This window comes from Ranitomeya imitator, chromosome 2 (assembly GCF_032444005.1).
Source record: "Ranitomeya imitator isolate aRanImi1 chromosome 2, aRanImi1.pri, whole genome shotgun sequence".
NCBI lineage: Eukaryota > Metazoa > Chordata > Amphibia > Anura > Dendrobatidae > Ranitomeya > Ranitomeya imitator.
The window spans coordinates 846512393-846533478 of NC_091283.1; the positions used below are offsets into that span (position 1 = coordinate 846512393).

The window sequence follows — 21086 nt, forward strand, 5'->3', positions numbered from 1 at the left end:
TCATACAGTAGACTGCCTCTCTATGCCAAACAGATCAGAATTAAAGGGGTATTCAAGCTGATAACATTTAAAGAGTAAGATAACTTTTCAGAAGATTTTCGAGATGTTTAATATGATATGTTCTCGTTATCATTGGAGACGTGAGTGCCAAAGTGGGCCACGGCAAACATGGAATCGTCATTGGAAACTTTGGAGTTGATGATTGAAACAAGACTGGAGGAAGATTCATTGACTTTTGCACTATAAAATCAACTGTCCATCATGGACATCTTCTTCCAAAATCACAAACGGAGACTGTAGACATGGACGTCACCGAACGGGACCTATAAGAATCAAATTGATGTCATATGTGTTCAACAAAGTTGGAGGTCGTTGATCATAACCGTGAAAACAAGGCCAGGAGCTGAATGTGGACCTGATCATGAACTTTGGAAAGAAAAGATTAGAATCAAGATACGCAGACTCAACGACAGGTCATTTCCAACTTCGATTTGACAAGCATACCTCAAGTTTTTTGGAACAGTCTGCACAACCGATTTATATTACTGGACACAGATGAAGGAAAACGTGATGACTCCTGGAGTCATATAAAGACTATTATTACTGAAGAAGCCAAAAAGACAATAAACAAGAGGCAGAAGAGACCCACACAGCCATGGTCAATAGAAGAGACCCTAAAGATCATCGAAGAAAAAACGAATGCCAAAAGGTAACAAGCAGGATACAGACAACATCAGTAAAAGATTAAAGAGCCATTCGAGCAGACAAAGAAATGTATTACCAAAAGATCAGTACAAGAGACAGAATGTGAACATCTGAAGGGGAAGACCAGGAAGACATACGACCAAAGTTTCAACCAAGAGTGGTAATGATGAAAGACGCCAACGGGGAGAAACTTACTGAGCCAGAACAGATCAAGGAAAGAAGGAGAGGACACTGAGCATGTCTACAAGAACGAACCGAACATGCTGAAAGACCAAGTCGGCGCTGTGATAACGCTTCTGGATGTTACAATATTCCAACAGAGCTAATAAAGTCTTCTGAAGCCGCAGTAGATGCCATCACTCGCCTTGGTCAACAGATATGGACAACTGGTAAATGGCCCAAAGACTGGACAAGATCCGTGTTTATTCCAATTCCAAAGAAGGGAGATGTTACTGGCTGTGGAAACTATTGGGCTATGGCGCTCATACCTCATACAAGCAGAATACTACCGGAGATCCTACAAACACGGTCACAGCCTTACTGATAAAGAGCGGCCAGAGGAACAGGCAGGATTCAGAGAAGGCCGAGGAACAAGAGATGCGATTGCCGACAGTCTGAACGGGACATGGCGACACGGCATGGTTCAAAGTAGAGCGAAGCGTCAGACAAGAAGACATCCTGTCACCATTCCGCTTCAGTTTATACGCAGACATTATATTCAGGAACGATGGAATTCCCGAAAAAGAAGAAGGAATCAAAATTGCTGGACAAACCATCCTCAATCCTAAATACGCAGAGAACAACAAGCGTAGATGGAGTGAAGGACTTATTACGGAGGGTCAAGATGGAAAGCTCCAGCATGGGACTGCTACTCAATACAAAGAGGACAAAGATATTGACCACTGCCAGGTACGACCGGGACAAATCTGAGATGGACGGCGACAAACTGGAAGTTGTAAAGAACTTCAACCTACTCAGATCTATGATCACACAAGATGCAGCGACGACACCGGAAGTCAATAGGAGAATCGCCCTGGGGAAATCAATAATGAAGTCACTGGACAAGGTCTTCAAATCGAGGAACATTTCACTGGGGATGAAGACGCGGCTCGTATATAGTCTGGTCTTCTCTGTGGTAAGATATGGATGCGAAACCTGGATGATAAAAAAAACTAGACAGAAGAAGAATCGACGCCATTGAAATGTGGTGCTGGAGAACGATGTTATCAATATCATGAATGGCAAGAAGGACAAACATCAATTATTGGAACAAATGAAGCCGGACCAAGGATCACCAAGCTACGACTTGTCTACTGTGGACACATGATACGAAGAGAACGATCACTGGAGAAGAACATCATGGTCAGAAGAATAGAAGGAACAAGGAGAAGAAGAAGACCAGCAACCCGATGGCTCCATACAATCAAAATAACCACGGAGAATACCATGGTGGACCTGTCTAGGCTCACACAAGATCGATTGTTCTCTAGATCGCTCATCCATCAAGTCACCATGGCTCGAGACCGATCTGAAGGCCGTCAACCAAAAAATAACAATTAGGAGCAGATCGGTTTTGGATCAGGTCCTCAAATAAGTGTGGAGCGTATGACTTTCCAGTCTCTCTGTACGCCGCTGTTTCTGTGCTTCAGTCTCTCTACTTGCAGTTTTGGAGGGTTTTATTTGTAGCGGGTCGATAAAAAAAATTAAAAAAAAAATCGCCTGAATAAATCGTCCAAAAAACACTTGACTCTTCTTATTCGTTTGCCGTTCACACGTCCGGTCTTTTCAGCCTTTTTCTTCTGCTTCAGGTTTTGAAATGCAGTGATGAAAAAAGAAAGTGCAGGATGGAAAATGTTACAAAGCAGACACTGTCCATCAAAAGGATGCAGAAATGCTTCAGAAAAAAAGAAGTAAAAAAAACTCTTCAAAAACTGTATCAGGAAAAGGAGAACCTCCTCCTCCAAAAGCTCCACGGAGGAGGACGGATTCAAGAAATGGCTTCATCTAGAAGACTCCTCAATCAGTGGGGTCTTTGGACGCAAACCCTCAGTGATGTGCTCAGAATTAAAGGGGTACAACCACGTCCCAAGAGTTTGCTCACTTTTTCACACTTAGCATTAGACATTATGACCCTTATGCTGGTTGGGGCAGAAGTGGTCAGCTGGAATCCCCCTTTACGGAACCATCACAGATCCCGTCAGTAAATACAAGAAAGAGGCAGTAATGCTTCTCCGGAGTCTGGTAAAGCTGGGTGCGATCCTTGCCGGGTGACGGCCACATTCATTATCACCAAACTTTTCCCCTCCCCCTAAAAAATGAGGAAAATGGCTGCGAGCGCCGCAAGCGCTACAATATAAAGAAGAGGATAAAGGCAGAAAATACAAAATAAAGAAGCAGCTGCAGTTTTCATGGAGATGTGAAGGGTGTGATATCTATTTCTGGAGAAAATCTTCTCAATCGGGATGATTAGAGGTTTAACGAGCGGCTTTGATCAGCGTTAATTATTGAGCGGCGTCTTCTTCGTTTTCCTCGCACATCAAACTGTCAGGAGGAGCTGTTTGCATTTGTTCACACGACGCGTCAGTAAATAATGGATCACGTCTGATACCGGGGACCTCGAGTGGATGAAGTGTTTCCACCATCAGCGATTCCCTGTGTTGTATTATTATCAGCGCCCTCAATAAATGATGGGAAATGCTAATCACTCCCCGACCGCCAGATACAAAGTGTCACAATCACATCCACGAGGCGGCTAACGAGCGCCACACCGCAGAAATAGCGGAACGCAACAGCGCCTACATAGCAGAAAGGCCCCGTGCCAGCCACAGATCCCCCATAACGGGGCATCATCCACAGATCCCCCATAACGGGGCGTCATCCACAGATCCCCCATAACGGGGCGTCATCCACAGATTCCCCATAACGGGGCGTCATCCACAGATCCCCCATAACAGTGCATCATCCACAGATCCCCCATAAGGGGGCGTCATCCACAGATCCCCCATAACGGGGCATCATCCACAGATCCCCCATAACGGGGCGTCATCCACAGATCCCCCATAACGGGGCGTCATCCACAGATCCCCCATAACGGGGCGTCATCCACAGATCCCCCATAACAGTTCATCTTCCACAGATCCCCCATAACGGGGCGTCATCCACAGATCCCCCATAACGGGGCGTCATCCACAGATCCCCCATAACGGGGCGTCATCCACAGATCCCCCATAACAGTGCATCATCCACAGATCCCCCATAACGGGGCGTCATCCACAGATCCCCCATAACGGGGCGTCATCCACAGATCCCCCATAACAGTGCGTCATCCACAGATCCCCCATAACAGGGCGTCATCCACAGATCCCCCATAACGGGGCGTCATCCACAGATCCCCCATAACGGGGCATCATCCACAGATCCCCCTGTTATGTTTGCTAATGACAGGTGTTATGAAGGCAATCCAGAAACACAGTGTGCTTAGCGATCAGAGCGCACACAGTGATCTGACAAATACCCAAAAATACAAGAACGAGCTCTGAGACGTGGAAACTCTGTAGACTGCACACCTGATCCTATCCTAAACACAACTAAAAGCGGCTGTGGATTGCGCCTAACAACTACCTAGGCAACTCGGCACAGCCTAAGAAACTAGCTAGCCTGAAGATAGAAAAATAGGCCTGACTTGCCCCAGAGAAATTCCCCAAAGGAAAAGGCAGCCCCCCACATATAATGACTGTGAGTAAGATGAAAAGACAAAACGTAGGGATGAAATAGATTCAGCAAAGTGGGGCCCGATATTCTAGGACAGAGCGAGGACAGTAAAGCGAACTTTGCAGTCTACAAAAAACCCTAAAGCAAAACCACGCAAAGGGGGCAAAAAAAAACCACCGTGCCGAACTAACGGCACGGCGGTACACCCTTTGCGTCTCAGAGCTTCCAGCAAAACAAAAGACAAGCTGGACAGAAAAAAAGCAACAAAAAAGCAAAAAGCACTTAGCTATACAGAGCAGCAGGTCACAGGAACAATCAGGAGAAGCTCAGATCCAACACTGAAACATTGACAAGGAGCAAGGATAGCAGCATCAGGCGGAGTTAAGTAATGAAGCAGTTAACGAGCTCACCAGAACACCTGAGGGAGGAAGCTCAGAAGCTGCAGTACCACTTGTGACCACAGGAGTGAATTCAGCCACAGAATTCACAACAGTACCCCCCCTTGAGGAGGGGTCACCGAACCCTCACCAGAGCCCCCAGGCCGACCAGGATGAGCCGCATGAAAGGCACGAACAAGATCGGAAGCATGAACATCAGAGGCCAAAACCCAGGAATTATCTTCCTGAGCATAACCCTTCCATTTAACCAGATACTGGAGTTTCCGTCTAGAAACACGAGAATCCAAAATCTTCTCCACAATATACTCCAATTCCCCCTCCACCAAAACCGGGGCAGGAGGCTCAACAGATGGAACCATAGGTGCCACGTATCTCCGCAACAACGACCTATGGAATACATTATGTATGGAAAAGGAGTCTGGGAGGGTCAAACGAAAAGACACAGGATTGAGAACCTCAGAAATCCTATACGGACCAATAAAACGAGGTTTAAATTTAGGAGAGGAAACCTTCATAGGAATATGACGAGAAGATAACCAAACCAGATCCCCAACACGAAGTCGGGGACCCACACGGCGTCTGCGATTAGCGAAAAGTTGAGCTTTCTCCTGGGACAAGATCAAATTGTCCACTACCTGAGTCCAGATCTGCTGCAACCTATCCACCACAGAATCCACACCAGGACAGTCCGAAGACTCAACCTGTCCTGAAGAGAAACGAGGATGGAACCCAGAATTGCAAAAAAAATGGAGAAACCAAGGTAGCCGAGCTGGCCCGATTATTAAGGGCGAACTCAGCCAACGGCAAAAAGGACACCCAATCATCCTGGTCTGCAGAAACAAAACATCTCAGATATGTTTCCAAGGTCTGATTGGTTCGTTCGGTCTGGACATTAGTCTGAGGATGGAAAGCCGAGGAAAAGGATAGGTCAATGCCCATCCTACCACAAAAGGCTCGCCAAAACCTTGAAACAAACTGGGAACCTCTGTCAGAAACAATATTCTCAGGAATGCCATGCAACCGAACCACATGCTGAAAGAACAAAGGTACCAAATCAGAGGAGGAAGGCAATTTAGCCAAGGGCACCAGATGGACCATTTTAGAAAAGCGATCACAGACCACCCAAATGACTGACATCTTTTGAGAAACGGGAAGGTCAGAAATGAAATCCATCGAAATATGTGTCCAAGGCCTCTTTGGGACCGGCAAGGGCAAAAGCAACCCACTGGCACGAGAACAGCAGGGCTTAGCCCTAGCACAAATCCCACAGGACTGCACAAAAGTACGTACATCCCGTGACAGAGATGGCCACCAGAAGGATCTAGCCACTAACTCTCTGGTACCAAAGATTCCAGGATGACCAGCCAACACCGAACAATGAAGTTCAGAGATAAGTTTATTAGTCCACCTATCAGGGACGAACAGTTTCTCTGCTGGACAACGATCAGGTTTATTCGCCTGAAATTTTTGCAGCACCTGCCGCAAATCAGGGGAGATGGCAGACACAATGACTCCTTCCTTGAGGATACCCGCTGGCTCAGATGAACCCGGAGAGTCGGGCACAAAACTCCTAGACAGAGCATCCGCCTTCACATTTTTAGAGCCCGGAAGGTACGAAATCACAAAGTCGAAGCGGACAAAAAATAACGACCAACGGGCCTGTCTAGGATTCAAGCGCTTGGCAGACTCGAGATAAGTCAAGTTCTTATGATCAGTCAATACCACCACGCGATGCTTAGCTCCTTCAAGCCAATGACGCCACTCCTCGAATGCCCACTTCATGGCCAGCAACTCTCGATTGCCCACATCATAATTATGCTCAGCGGGCGAAAACTTCCTGGAAAAGAAAGCACATGGTTTCAACACTGAGCAACCAGAACCTCTCTGTGACAAAACCGCCCCTGCTCCAATCTCAGAAGCATCAACCTCGACCTGGAACGGAAGAGAAACATCTGGCTGACACAACACAGGGGCAGAACAAAAACGACGCTTCAACTCCTGAAAAGCTTCCACAGCAGCAGAAGACCAATTAACCAAATCAGCACCCTTCTTGGTCAAATCGGTCAATGGTTTGGCAATGCTAGAAAAATTACAGATGAAGCGACGATAAAAATTAGCAAAGCCCAGGAACTTTTGCAGACTTTTCAGAGATGTCGGCTGAATCCAATCCTGGATGGCTTGGACCTTAACTGGATCCATCTCGATAGTAGAAGGGGTAAAGATGAACCCCAAAAATGAAACTTTCTGCACACCGAAGAGACACTTTGATCCCTTCACAAACAAAGAGTTAGCACGCAGGACCTGAAAAACCATTCTGACCTGCTTCACATGAGACTCCCAATCATCCGAGAAGATCAAAATGTCATCCAAGTACACAATCAGGAATTTATCCAGATACTCACGGAAGATGTCATGCATAAAAGACTGAAACACAGATGGAGCATTGGCAAGTCCGAACGGCATCACTAGATACTCAAAATGACCCTCGGGCGTATTGAATGCAGTTTTCCATTCATCTCCTTGCCTGATTCTCACCAGATTATACGCACCACGAAGATCTATCTTAGTGAACCAACTAGCCCCCTTAATCCGAGCAAACAAGTCAGATAACAATGGCAAGGGATACTGAAATTTAACAGTGATCTTATTAAGAAGGCGGTAATCAATACACGGTCTCAGCGAACCATCCTTCTTGGCTACAAAGAAGAACCCTGCTCCCAGTGGTGATGACGATGGGCGAATATGTCCCTTCTCCAGGGATTCCTTCACATAACTGCGCATAGCGGCGTGTTCAGGCACGGATAAATTAAATAATCGACCTTTAGGGAATTTACTGCCAGGAATCAAATTGATAGCACAATCACAATCCCTATGCGGAGGTAGGGCATCGGACTTGGGCTCTTCAAATACATCCTGATAATCAGACAAGAACTCTGGGACTTCAGAAGGGGTGAATGACGAAATCGACAAAAATGGAACATCACCATGTACCCCCTGACAACCCCAGCTGGATACCGACATGGAATTCCAATCCAATACTGGATTATGGGTTTGTAGCCATGGCAACCCCAACACGACCCCATCATGCAGATTATGCAACACCAGAAAGCGAAAAACTTCCTGATGTGCAGGAGCCATGCACATGGTCAGCTGGGCCCAGTATTGAGGTTTATTCTTGGCCAAAGGTGTAGCATCAATTCCTCTCAATGGAATAGGACACCGCAAAGGCTCCAAGAAAAACCCACAACGTTTAGCATAATCCAAATCCATCAGATTCAGGGCAGCGCCCGAATCCACAAACGCCATGACAGAAAACGACGACAAAGAGCATATCAAGGTAATGGACAGAAGGAATTTGGACTGTACAGTACCAATGACGGCAGACCTAGCGGACCGCTTAGTGCGCTTAGGACAATCAGAAATAGCATGAGTGGAATCACCACAGTAGAAACACAGACCATTCAGACGTCTGTATTCCTGCCGTTCAACTCTAGTCATAGTCCTATCGCACTGCATAGGCTCAGGTTTAACCTCAGGCAGTACCGCCAAATGGTGCACAGATTTACGCTCGCGCAAGCGTCGACCGATCTGAATGGCCAAAGACAAAGACTCATTCAAACCAGCAGGCATAGGAAATCCCACCATGACATCCTTAAGAGCCTCAGAGAGACCCTTTCTGAACAAAGCTGCCAGTGCAGATTCATTCCACTGAGTGAGTACTGACCATTTCCTAAATTTCTGACAATATACTTCTATATCATCCTGACCCTGGCACAAAGCCAGCAAATTTTTCTCAGCCTGATCCACTGAATTAGGCTCATCGTACAGCAATCCGAGTGCCAGGAAAAACGCATCGACACTACTCAATGCAGGGTCTCCTGGCGCAAGAGAAAATGCCCAGTCTTGAGGGTCGCCGCGCAAAAAAGAAAAAATAATCAAAACCTGTTGTATAGGATTACCAGAAGAATGAGGTTTCAAGGCCAGAAATAGCTTACAATTATTTTTGAAACTTAGAAACTTAGTTCTATCTCCAAAAAACAAATCAGGAATAGGAATTCTTGGTTCTAACATAGATTTCTGATCAATAGTATCTTGAATTTTTTGTACATTTATAACGAGATTATCCATTGAAGAGCACAGACCCTGAATATCCATGTCCACACCTGTGTCCAGAATCACCCAAATGTCTAGGGGAAAAAAAAAAAAAAAAGTGAACACAGAGCAGAAAAAAAAAAAAAATGATGTCAGAACTTTTTCTTTCCCTCTATTGAGAATCATTAGTTAGGCTCCTTGTACTGTTATGTTTGCTAATGACAGGTGTTATGAAGGCAATCCAGAAACACAGTGTGCTTAGCGATCAGAGCGCACACAGTGATCTGACAAATACCCAAAAATACAAGAACGAGCTCTGAGACGTGGAAACTCTGTAGACTGCACACCTGATCCTATCCTAAACACAACTAAAAGCGGCTGTGGATTGCGCCTAACCACTACCTAGGCAACTCGGCATAGCCTAAGAAACTAGCTAGCCTGAAGATAGAAAAATAGGCCTGACTTGCCCCAGAGAAATTCCCCAAAGGAAAAGGAAGCCCCCCACATATAATGACTGTGAGTAAGATGAAAAGACAAAACGTAGGGATGAAATAGATTCAGCAAAGTGGGGCCCGATATTCTAGGACAGAGCGAGGACAGTAAAGCGAACTTTGCAGTCTACAAAAAACCCTAAAGCAAAACCACGCAAAGGGGGCAAAAAAAAACCACCGTGCCGAACTAACGGCACGGCGGTACACCCTTTGCGTCTCAGTGCTTCCAGCAAAACAAAAGACAAGCTGGACAGAAAAAAAGCAACAAAAAAGCAAAAAGCACTTAGCTATACAGAGCAGCAGGTCACAGGAACAATCAGGAGAAGCTCAGATCCAACACTGGAACATTGACAAGGAGCAAGGATAGCAGCATCAGGCGGAGTTAAGTAATGAAGCAGTTAACGAGCTCACCAGAACACCTGAGGGAGGAAGCTCAGAAGCTGCAGTACCACTTGTGACCACAGGAGTGAATTCAGCCACAGAATTCACAACATCCCCCATAACAGGGCATCATCCACAGATCCCCCATAACGGGGCGTCATCCACAGATCCCCCATAACAGGGCATCATCCACAAATCCCCCATAACGGGGCGTCACCCACAGATCCCCCATAACAGTGCGTCATCCACAGATCCCCCATAACAGTGCGTCATCCATAGATCCCCCATAATAGTGCGTCATCCATAGATCCCCCATAACAGAGCGTCATCCACAGATCCCCCATAACAGTGTGTCAGCCACAGATCCCCCATAACAGTGCTTCATCCACAGAACCCCCCATAACAGTGCTTCATCCACAGATCCCCATAACAGTGCTTCATCCACAGATCCCCCATAACAGTGCATCATCCACAGATTCCCCCATAACAGTGCTTCATCCACAGATCCCCCATAACAGTGCTTCATCCACAGAACCCCCATAACAGTGCTTCATCCACAGATCCCCATAACAGTGCTTCATCCACAGATCCCCCATAACAGTGCTTCACCCACAGACCCCCAATAACGCGGCGTCATCCACAGATCCCCCATAACAGTGCATCATCCACAGATCCCCCATAACGGGGCGTCATCCACAGATCCCCATAACAGTGCGTCACCCACAGATCCCCCATAACAGTGCGTCATCCACAGATCCCCCATAACAGTGCGTCATCCACAGATCCCCCAGAACAGTGCATCATCCACAGATCCCCCATAACGGGGCATCATCCACAGATCCCCCATAACAGTGCCTCATCCACAGATCCCCCATAACAGTGCCTCATCCACAGATCCCCCATAACAGTGCGTCATCCACAGATCCCCCATAACAGTGCGTCATCCACAGATCCCCCATAACAGTGCATCATCCACAGATGCCCCATAACGGGGCATCATCCACAGATCCCCCATAACAGTGCGTCATCCACAGATCCCCCATAACAGTGCATCATCCACAGATCCCCCATAATAGTGCATCATCCACAGATCCCCCATAACAGTGCATCATCCACAGATCCCCCATAACAGTGCGTCATCCACAGATCCCCATAACAGTGCATCATGCACAGATCCCCCATAACAGCGCTTCACCCACAGATCCCCCATAACAGTGCGTCATCCACAGATCCCCCATAACAGTGCATCATGCACAGATCCCCCATAACAGCGCTTCACCCACAGATCCCCCATAACAGTCTCACCTCACTTTGCAGCAGATGTGCTTGCTTCGCGCACTGCAGCCTCAGGTCCTCCGGTTCGGTGGTGTACTGGTGGAGCAGAACCTTGTAGTGCTGGCCGCTGGCTAACGCTTGCGCCCTCTTTGCGTGCACCAGGTCCACCATGTCGGAGGAGAGATGATACTGGGAGTGCAGGTTCTGGGAGTCCCTCTTGTATTCTTGCTCGCTCTGTAACTTGGCGACTCGCAGGCAGCGCAGGATGTTCGGGTCGTCGAGGACGCTGCGGGCGCCAATGTGTTTCCCTCTCTCTGCGACATAATTGTGCTTGTACTTGTACTAATAGAAGAGATCGTCGGGTTACACAGACGCAGTCCCAAGACCACAGGAAAGAGCGCAGAGTGAACTCACATCACTGGCTATACAGCCCGAGGACTTGGCCGCCTGGAACTGGAGCGCGTCCATTGTGAGCTTGTGACCATGAGCGCGAGCATTCACCCACAGCTCCCGGTACTTTACCTGCAGAGGATAGAACATGTACCACCAACACACTGCTACCTGCAGTCCTATGTAACACCACAGATAACACAGTGATAACTCCCTCAGTACAGATAATGTAGTAGATGTAACCTGCAGTCCTATGTAACACCACAGATGACACAGTGATAACTCCCTCAGTACAGATAATGTAGTAGATGTCACCTGCAGTCCTATGTAACACCACAGATGACACAGTGATAACTCCCTCAGTACAGATAATGTAGTAGATGTCACCTGCAGTCCTATGTAACACCACAGATGACACAGTGATAACTCCCTGAGTACAGATAATGTAGTAGAGATGTCGCCTGCAGTCCTATGTAAGAACACTTAGTGATAGCTCGGCACTTACGTCGCTGAGGTTGGCCGCGTTGAGCTTGGCTCGCAGATGCTCCGGGAGCCCCAGGACGGTCGTGTAGTGGTGCAGGATTTCCTCGCCGGCCGCCTTGTACAGTCGCTGTATATGAAAACTTTGCATCATCGAGCATCCTGCACACTCACCATAAGTATGTGACCCCCATTGTAGTCACTGGAGCACAGTCAGCTCTGCTACATGTATATACTTTATATTCTGTGTTTTACTCCTTGCAGTTAGAGATCGGGTCGGATCTAGTTCCTCACACAGCAGAGGTTTTGTTACAAAGTATCAATGCAGAAAAACATCCGGCACAGGAGAGATTTGTGCTGCTGGCGCGTTTCATCACAGGAGACTAGTGTAGTCTGAACTGAGACACTGTAACACATCTGCAGCTGTGAGACATAAGAGTTGAGATCTTGGAAAGAACGCGGCACGGAAAACAAAATACAATGGAAAGTTGTAACAGATTTCTGTGATGAATGATGATGTATCGACCAGACAGACTCTGAGCCATCAGGGAGAAGCGTCGTGGCGACTCCTCACCGCTTGGACTACACTGGCGTCGCGCAAACCACGTTCAGATGACGCCGCGGTGCTGCACAGAGAGCTGTGGCCCCTTTTAGTCAGTGGCGGTGCAGAAGTCAATCCTCCATTCAGAAAGCAATCGCTTAAAGCCTGCACTGGCCCTTTAAATGCAGCCTAGAATGTGTCCCTCACCTCGTTGGTTATCTGGTTGCTGAATTTGGCGTGCAGGATGTCTAGCGAGTCGGCCACCGTGGTGAATTTCAGCTGCTGCGGTTGTTGCCGGTATTTACTCTGTAGGAAAGAAAGAAGAAGAGAAAATCAGAACATTAGAAGCGTTAAAGGGCCAGTACCTCCAAAACCTCCCAGATTATACAGGTTATAGGAGAGGCTGCTGAGATCCCGTCATAGAGAAAAGAATGCTCTCGGCCTCCATAAAGAGGCAGCCCCCTAAGATGATCCACAACCCCTCCTTGGGGACAGTTACAGCTGCCGCTCACTATGTACTGATGCCCGGCTGAGCCGGCTGTCAGTCAGTGTCGGTGATGGTTACAGCCGCCAGTCACTAGGTTCACTATGTTCCGATGCACGGCTGAGGCGGCTGTCAGTCAGTGCTGGAAACGTTACAGCTGCCGCTCACTATGTACTGATGCACGGCTGAGGCGGCTGTCAGTCAGTGCTGGAAACGTTACAGCCGCCGGTCACTATGTACTGATGCATGGCTGTGCCGGCTGTCAGTCAGTGCTGGGGACAGTTACAGCCGCCGCTCACTATGTTCTGATGCACGGCTGAGCCGGCTGTCAGTCAGTGTCGGTGATGGTTACAGCCGCCAGTCACTAGGTTCACTATGTTCCGATGCACGGCTGAGGCGGCTGTCAGTCAGTGCTGGGGACAGTTACAGTCGCCGGTCACTATGTACTGATGCTTGGCTGTGCCGGCTGTCAGTCAGTGCTGGGGACAGTTACAGCCGCCGCTCACTATGTTCTGATGCACGGCTGAGCCGGCTGTCAGTCAGTGCTGGGGACAGTTACAGCCGCCGGTCACTAAGTACTGATGCACGGCTGAGCCGCCTGTCAGTCAGTGCTGGGGACGGTTACGGTCACCACTCACTATGTGCTGATGCACGGCTGAGGCGGCTGTCAGTCAGTGCTGGTGATGGTTACAGCCGCCGGTCACTATGTTCTGATGCACAGCTGAGCCGGCTGTCAGTCAGTGCTGGAGATGGTTTTAGCTGCCGATCACTATGTACTGATGCACGGCTTTGTCAGCCGTCAGTCAGTGCTGGGGACAGTTACGGTCACCACTCACTATGTGCTGATGCACGGCTGAGCCGGCTGTCAGTCAGTGCTGGGGTCGGTTACAGCTGCCGGTCACTATGTACTGATGCACGGCTGAGCCGGCAGGCAGTCAGTGCTGAAGACGGTTACAGCCGCCGGTAACTATGTACTGATGCATGGCTGAGTCGGCTGTCAGTCAGTGCTGGAGACGGTTACATCCGCCGGTCACTATGTACTGATGCATGGCTGAGCCGGCTGTCAGTTAGTGCTGAGGACGGTTACAGCTGCCGGTCACTATGTACTCATGCATGGCTGAGCTGGCTGTCAGTCAGTGCTGGAGACGGTTACATCCGCCGGTCACTATGTACTGATGCACGGCTGAGCCGGCTGTCAGTTAGTGCTGAGGACGGTTACAGCTGCCGGTCACTATGTACTGATGCATGGCTGAGTCGGCTGTCAGTCAGTACTGGTGATGGTTACAGCCGCCGGTCACTATGTACTGATGCATGGCTGAGCTGGCTGTCAGTCAGTGCTGGAGACGGTTACATCCGCTGGTCACTACGCACTGATGCATGGCTGAGCCGGCTATCAGTCAGTGCTGGAGACGGTTACATCCGCCGGTCACTATGTACTGATGCACGCCTGAGCCGGCTGTCAGTGCTGAGGACGGTTACAGCTGCCGGTCACTATGTACTGATGCACGGCTGAGCTGACTGTCAGCCAGTGCTGGAGACGGTTACATCCGCCGGTCACTATGTACTGATGCACGCCTGAGCCGGCTGTCAGTGCTGAGGACGGTTACAGCTGCCGGTCACTATGTACTGATGCACGGCTGAGCCGGCTGTCAGTTAGTGCTGGAGATGGTTAGAGCTGCTGCTCACTATGTACTGATGCACGGCTGAGCTGGCTGTCAGTCAGTGCCGGGGTGGTTGCAGCCATCAATATCTATGCACTGAGATGTGACTGAAGCCACTCTGCTGCACCTCTATGACTGAAAGCCGGTGACTGCTGGGAATAAAGTTAATTTCCTCCTGGTAGCCATGCTTACAGTGCGGCGGCCGCATAGCTATATTAACCTGAAGATTCGCCCATATCGGCAGGTTAATAGTGTTTTTGTGACAGGACAGGGTCCCTTTAAAATGGAGTGAATGGAGAGATGTATTGCAGGAGACAGGGAGAGCCCCAGTGAGGCGGCCATGCGGCTGCTCCTTCTCAGGCAGCCATGTCCTCACCTCGCTGATCAGGTCCGTCGCTCTCTTACGCTCCTCGATGTCCAGCGCTCCGGCGGTGATGCAGCCGACTCCTCTCATAAAGTTCAGATCCGATCGGTATAGGTTCTAGATAGGGAAAGAGCAGAGCAGCCATTAAGGCTCCGAAAGTGAGGAAATGAATGATTTTAACAAAAACAATTGTTTGTAGGACAAAAACTGAAAAACAAATTATCGTTTTAGTCGACATATCATAAAAAAGCCATTGCTTCAAATGTCGGCCATGTTTGATTTTTTCAGAAGATGGGTGAAAGGTCGTACCTTCAAGAAAGATCATTCGCCCGTGAACGAACTTTAGTGTATGCTGAGGCCTTTACTGATACGTATTAGTAGTGATCCTCGCAAACATCCAGCAGATTATCAATCCTCAACATCATCCAGGAGCTCATCATTCATCAACATCATCCAGGAACTCATCAATTATCGTCATCATTCAGGAGCTCATCACTCATCAACATCATCCAGCAGATCATCAATCATCAACATCATCCAGGAGCTCATTAAATATAATAATCATCCAGGAGCTCAGCAATCATCAACATCATCCAGGAGACCATCAATCATCAACATCATCTAGAAGACCATCAATCATCAACATCATCTAGAAGACCATCAATCATCAACATCTTCCAGGAGACCATCAATCAGCAACATCATCCAGGAGACCATCAATCATCAACATCATCTAGGAGATAATCAGTCAACATCACCTAGGAGCTCATCAATCATCAACATCATTCAGGAGACCATCAATCATCAAAATCATCCAGAAGACCATCAATCATCAACATCATCTAGGAGCTCATCAATCATCAACATCATCCAGGAGACCATCAATCATCAACATCATCTAGGAGCTCATCAATCATCAACATCATTCAGGAAATCATCAATTATCGTCATCATTCAGGAGATCATCATTCATCAACATCATCCAGCAGACCATCAATCATCAACATCATCATCATGCAGGAGATTATCAATCGAGATCATCAATCATCAACATCATCCAGCAATCAATCATCAACATCATCCAGCAATCAATCATCAACATCATCCAGCAGACCATCAATCATCAACATCATCTAGGAGCTCATCAATTATCGTCATCATTCAGGAGCTCATCACTCATTAACATCATCCAGCAGATCATCAATCATCAACATCATCCAGCAGATCATCAATCATCAACATCATCATCGTGCAGGAGATTATCAATCGAGACCATCAATCATCAACATCATCCAGGAGCTCATCATTCATCAACATCATCCAGCAGACCATCAATCATCAACATCATAATCGTGCAGGAGATTATCAATCGAGATCATCATTCATCAACATCATCCAGCAGATCATCAATCATCAACATCATCTAGGAGATAATCAGTCAACATCACCTAGGAGCTCATCAATCATCAACATCATTCAGGAGACCATCAATCATCAAAATCATCCAGAAGACCATCAATCATCAACATCATCTAGGAGCTCATCAATCATCAACATCATCCAGGAGACCATCAATCATCAACATCATCTAGGAGCTCATCAATCATCAACATCATTCAGGAAATCATCAATTATCGTCATCATTCAGGAGATCATCATTCATCAACATCATCCAGCAGACCATCAATCATCAACATCATCATCATGCAGGAGATTATCAATCGAGATCATCAATCATCAACATCATCCAGCAATCAATCATCAACATCATCCAGCAGACCATCAATCATCAACATCATCTAGGAGCTCATCAATTATCGTCATCATTCAGGAGCTCATCACTCATTAACATCATCCAGCAGATCATCAATCATCAACATCATCCAGCAGATCATCAATCATCAACATCATCATCGTGCAGGAGATTATCAATCGAGACCATCAATCATCAACATCATCCAGGAGCTCATCATTCATCAACATCATCCAGCAGACCATCAATCATCAACATCATCATCGTGCAGGAGATTATCAATCGAGATCATCATTCATCAACATCATCCAGCAGATCATCAATCATCAACATCATCCTCGTGCAGGAGATTATCAATCGAGATAATCACTCATCAACATCATCCAGTAAAGTGCTGCACTGCTTGTTTCGCCTCCTGACGCCTTTATTGTAGGTCATCAGCTTAGGATTCGATACTTTCATGCAGCCGTCGCCATTTTTAGTCGCCTGAACCATAATCCAGAAGGGCAGACACTGTCTTCACCGTTGATCGGAGAATAGCACCGGACTTTGCAGCGTTACCTCACTTTGCAGCTCGTAGGCCTTTTTGGCGGTCATGAGTCGGAGGTCGGAGGACAGTGCGGTGTAATGGTGCAGTAAATTCCTGTAGTCCTGGTCACTGGCCAGAGCCTGCGCCCTGCGAGCGTGGACCAAATTCACCATGTCCATGGGCAGGTGGAAGTGAGACTTGCTCTCCTGGAAGCCTTTCTTGTACTGGACCTGAGGATTCACAAGGTCATGAAATTACCAGTGCTGCAATCTTCTCATGGAAAATCTTTTCTGCTTGCTGTCAGTGAGTGGAAACTTTCCATTGACTGCAGGTCTTGTGACAGTGCACAGATGATTGGGTCAGTAGGATCTGATCAGGGTGAGTTTTCAGCAAGCAGAGATAGTGATGAGGTGAAAGCTAAGGACTGTTGGGATGAATGCGCCTGTTATGCCGCACACTCACACTGGGGGGCGCTAGACAGCCCTGGAATAACAGCCTGGATTGTAGGAATTCACCCCGGACTCCCCTCTTCTATCAAGAAGACACAAGTTCAGTCTATACTTAGCTGAACTTAAGGTTCCCACAGCGATCACCACCCAACTTTCCCAGACTCCTGATTGACGGCTCAGTCCTAGTCCTATCACCTCCTGAATACGGGGAAAGCTGGATTGTAATCCTGTGATAGCGGGAAGGAGACTTTCCAGGAACAAGCAGCTGTAATAAGGGCCCCATGCTGAGGAGGGCCCACACCTGACCCCTCACCTCACTGAGCAGGGACGAGGCGTGCACAGAATGGGACAGGTTCAGGTCGTCCTCCAGGCGACGCAGACTGATCATTTTCCCTTTAGATTTTTCAAACTCCTCTTTATATTTATGCTGTAAAGACAAAGATGGACACCGGCGGGTGATTATAACACTACGGCATCGCTCGCATCGGCGTATAAAACGTAGCCGAGATTCCCAGCCAGAAACATTGGGGCGTCGTGCGGTTATTTCTCGCTGGCATCCATATGCAATGTGAGTGCTATGTGAGTGCATTATTTCCCTCACCGAGCACCCATGCGGCATGCATACACAATACGTATGCGATTTATAACATCAGCTTTTACACACAGTATATATCAATGTCATTTCAAGCTATTAACTAATAAAACAATGTTATATGCAGATAGAGATAGATGTCATTATATAATAAATAAGACAAAAAATGTCATGGGGTTATTCTTAACCAGCTGAGGGAAAGCTGACAGCTGGGGGCTGATGTTTATAACTTGGGAAGGGGTAATAAACATGGAGCTTCCCAGACTATTAATATCAGCTCACAACTGTATACTTAGCCTTTACTGGTTATTAACAAGGGTGTGACCTCGCCAAAAAAAATGACGTGGGGTCCGCCCTATAATTAACAACCAGTAAAACCTAGGCAGGTAGCTGCGGACTGATATTAATAGCTTAGGAAGGGGCTATGGCTACTGGCCCCCTCCCAGACTAATAACATCAGCCCTGAGCTTCCCTAGAAATAGAACATTCCATTAGATGCACCATTTCTGTCTCTTAGGCTCCGCTCTTCCCACTTGCCCTGGTGTGATGGCAAGTGGGGTAATACTATTGGGGTTGATGTCACCTTTGTAACGTCAGATTACATCAAGCACAGGGGTTAGTAATGGAGAGGCCTCTATAAGACACCCCCATTACTAACTCCTTAGTCAAAACTCCCCGACCCTATTTAACCCATTTATTAATATCCAAAGAAAAATATAAGAAAAAGAAAACCTCACCTGTCCGCCAATAATCCTTTTGTCCTGCGATGAACTCAACTCAGCGACATCTAGATGCTTTGCTGAGCGGTCACATAAAACGCAACAACTGAGCCTGGCATCCAGAACACTGAGCTGTGTGTGAATGTAGCTTCAGTGCTGAGCGGCCACATAAAATGCAACCACTGAGCCTGGCATCCAGAACACTGAGCTGCGTGCGAATGTAGCTTCAGTGCTGAGCAGTCACATAAAACGCAACCACTCAGCCTGGCATCCAGGAGACACTGAGCTGTGTGTGAATGTAGCTTCAGTGCTGAGCGGCCACATAAAATGCAACCACTGAGCCTGGCATCCAGAACACTGAGCTGCGTGCGAATGTAGCTTCAGTGCTGAGCGGTCACATAAAACGCAACCACTCAGCCTGGTATCCAGGAGACACTGAGCTCTGTGTGAATGTAGCTTCAGTGCTGAGCGGTCACATAAAACGCAACCACTCAGCCTGGCATCCAGGAGACACTGAGCTGCGTGTGAATGTAGCTTCAGTGCTGAGCGGTCACATAAAATGCAACCACTCAGCCTGGCATCCAGAACACTGAGCTCTGTGTGAATGTAGCTTCAGTGCTGAGCGGTCACATAAAACGCAACCACTGAGCCTGGCATCCAGGAGACACTGAGCTGTGTGTGAATGTAGCTTCAGTGCTGAGCAGTCACATAAAACGCAACCACTCAGCCTGGCATCCAGAACACTGAGCTCTGTGTGAATATAGCTTCAGTGCTGAGCGGTCACATAAAACGCAACCACGCAGCCTGGCATCCAGAACACTGAGCTGTGTGTGAATGTAGCTTCAGCGCTGAGCGGTCACATAAAACGCAACCACTCAGCCTGGCATCCAGAACACTGAGCTGTGTGTGAATGTAGCTTCAGTGCTGAGCGGTCACATAAAACACAACCACTGAGCCTGGCATCCAGGAGACACTGAGCTGTGTGTGAATGTAGCTTCAGTGCTGAGCGGTGACATAAAATGCAACCACTGAGTCTGGCATTCAGGAGACACTGAGCTGTGTGTGAATGTAGCTTCAGTGCTTAGCGGTGACATAAAATGCAACCACTGAGCCTGGCATCCAGCAGACACTGAGCTGTGTGTGAATGTAGCTTCAGTGCTGAGCGGTCACATAAAACGCAAACACTCAGCCTGGCATCCAGCAGACACTGAGCTGCGTGTGAATGTAGCTTCAGTGCTGAGCGGTCACATAAAACGTAACCACTGAGCCTGGCATCCAGAACACTGAGCTGTGTGTGAATGTAGCTTCAGTGCTGAGCGGTCACATAAAACGCAAACACTCAGCCTGGCATCCAGGAGACACTGAGCTGTGTGTGAATGTAGCTTCAGTGCTGAGCGGTCACATAAAACGCAACCACTGAGCCTGGCATCCAGCAGACACTGAGCTGCGTGTGAATGTAGCTTCAGTGCTGAGCGGTCACATAAAACGTAACCACTGAGCCTGGCATCCAGAACACTGAGCTGTGTGTGACTGTAGCTTCAGTGCTGAGCGGTCACATAAAACGCAAACACTCAGCCTGGCATCCAGCAGACACTGAGCTGCGTGTGAATGTAGCTTCAGTGCTGAGCGGTCACATAAAACGTAACCACTGAGCCTGGCATCCAGAACACTGAGCTGTGTGTGAATGTAGCTTCAGTGCTGAGCAGTCACATAAAACGCAACCACTCAGCCTGGCATCCAGAACACTGAGCTCTGTGTGAATATAGCTTCAGTGCTGAGCGGTCACATAAAACGCAACCACGCAGCCTGGCATCCAGAACACTGAGCTGTGTGTGAATGTAGCTTCAGCGCTGAGCGGTCACATAAAACGCAACCACTCAGCCTGGCATCCAGAACACTGAGCTGTGTGTGAATGTAGCTTCAGTGCTGAGCGGTCACATAAAACACAACCACTGAGCCTGGCATCCAGGAGACACTGAGCTGTGTGTGAATGTAGCTTCAGTGCTGAGCGGTGACATAAAATGCAACCACTGAGTCTGGCATTCAGGAGACACTGAGCTGTGTGTGAATG

General features: G+C 47.8%; 1 protein-coding gene across 1 annotated transcript in view; it reads right to left on the reverse strand.

Annotated features, from left to right (window-relative positions):
- Positions 1-21086, reverse strand: part of NRAP (nebulin related anchoring protein) — a 141859-nt gene that overhangs the window by 12016 nt on the left and 108757 nt on the right. Inside the window, exons 29-35 of the mRNA XM_069754339.1 lie at positions 18018-18131; positions 17288-17485; positions 14986-15090; positions 12672-12770; positions 11949-12053; positions 11468-11575; positions 11084-11395 (exon numbers count right to left, since the gene is read on the reverse strand). Of these exons, the coding sequence (XP_069610440.1) occupies positions 11084-11395; positions 11468-11575; positions 11949-12053; positions 12672-12770; positions 14986-15090; positions 17288-17485; positions 18018-18131 (1041 nt within the window). The remainder of the gene's footprint in view (positions 1-11083; positions 11396-11467; positions 11576-11948; positions 12054-12671; positions 12771-14985; positions 15091-17287; positions 17486-18017; positions 18132-21086) is intronic.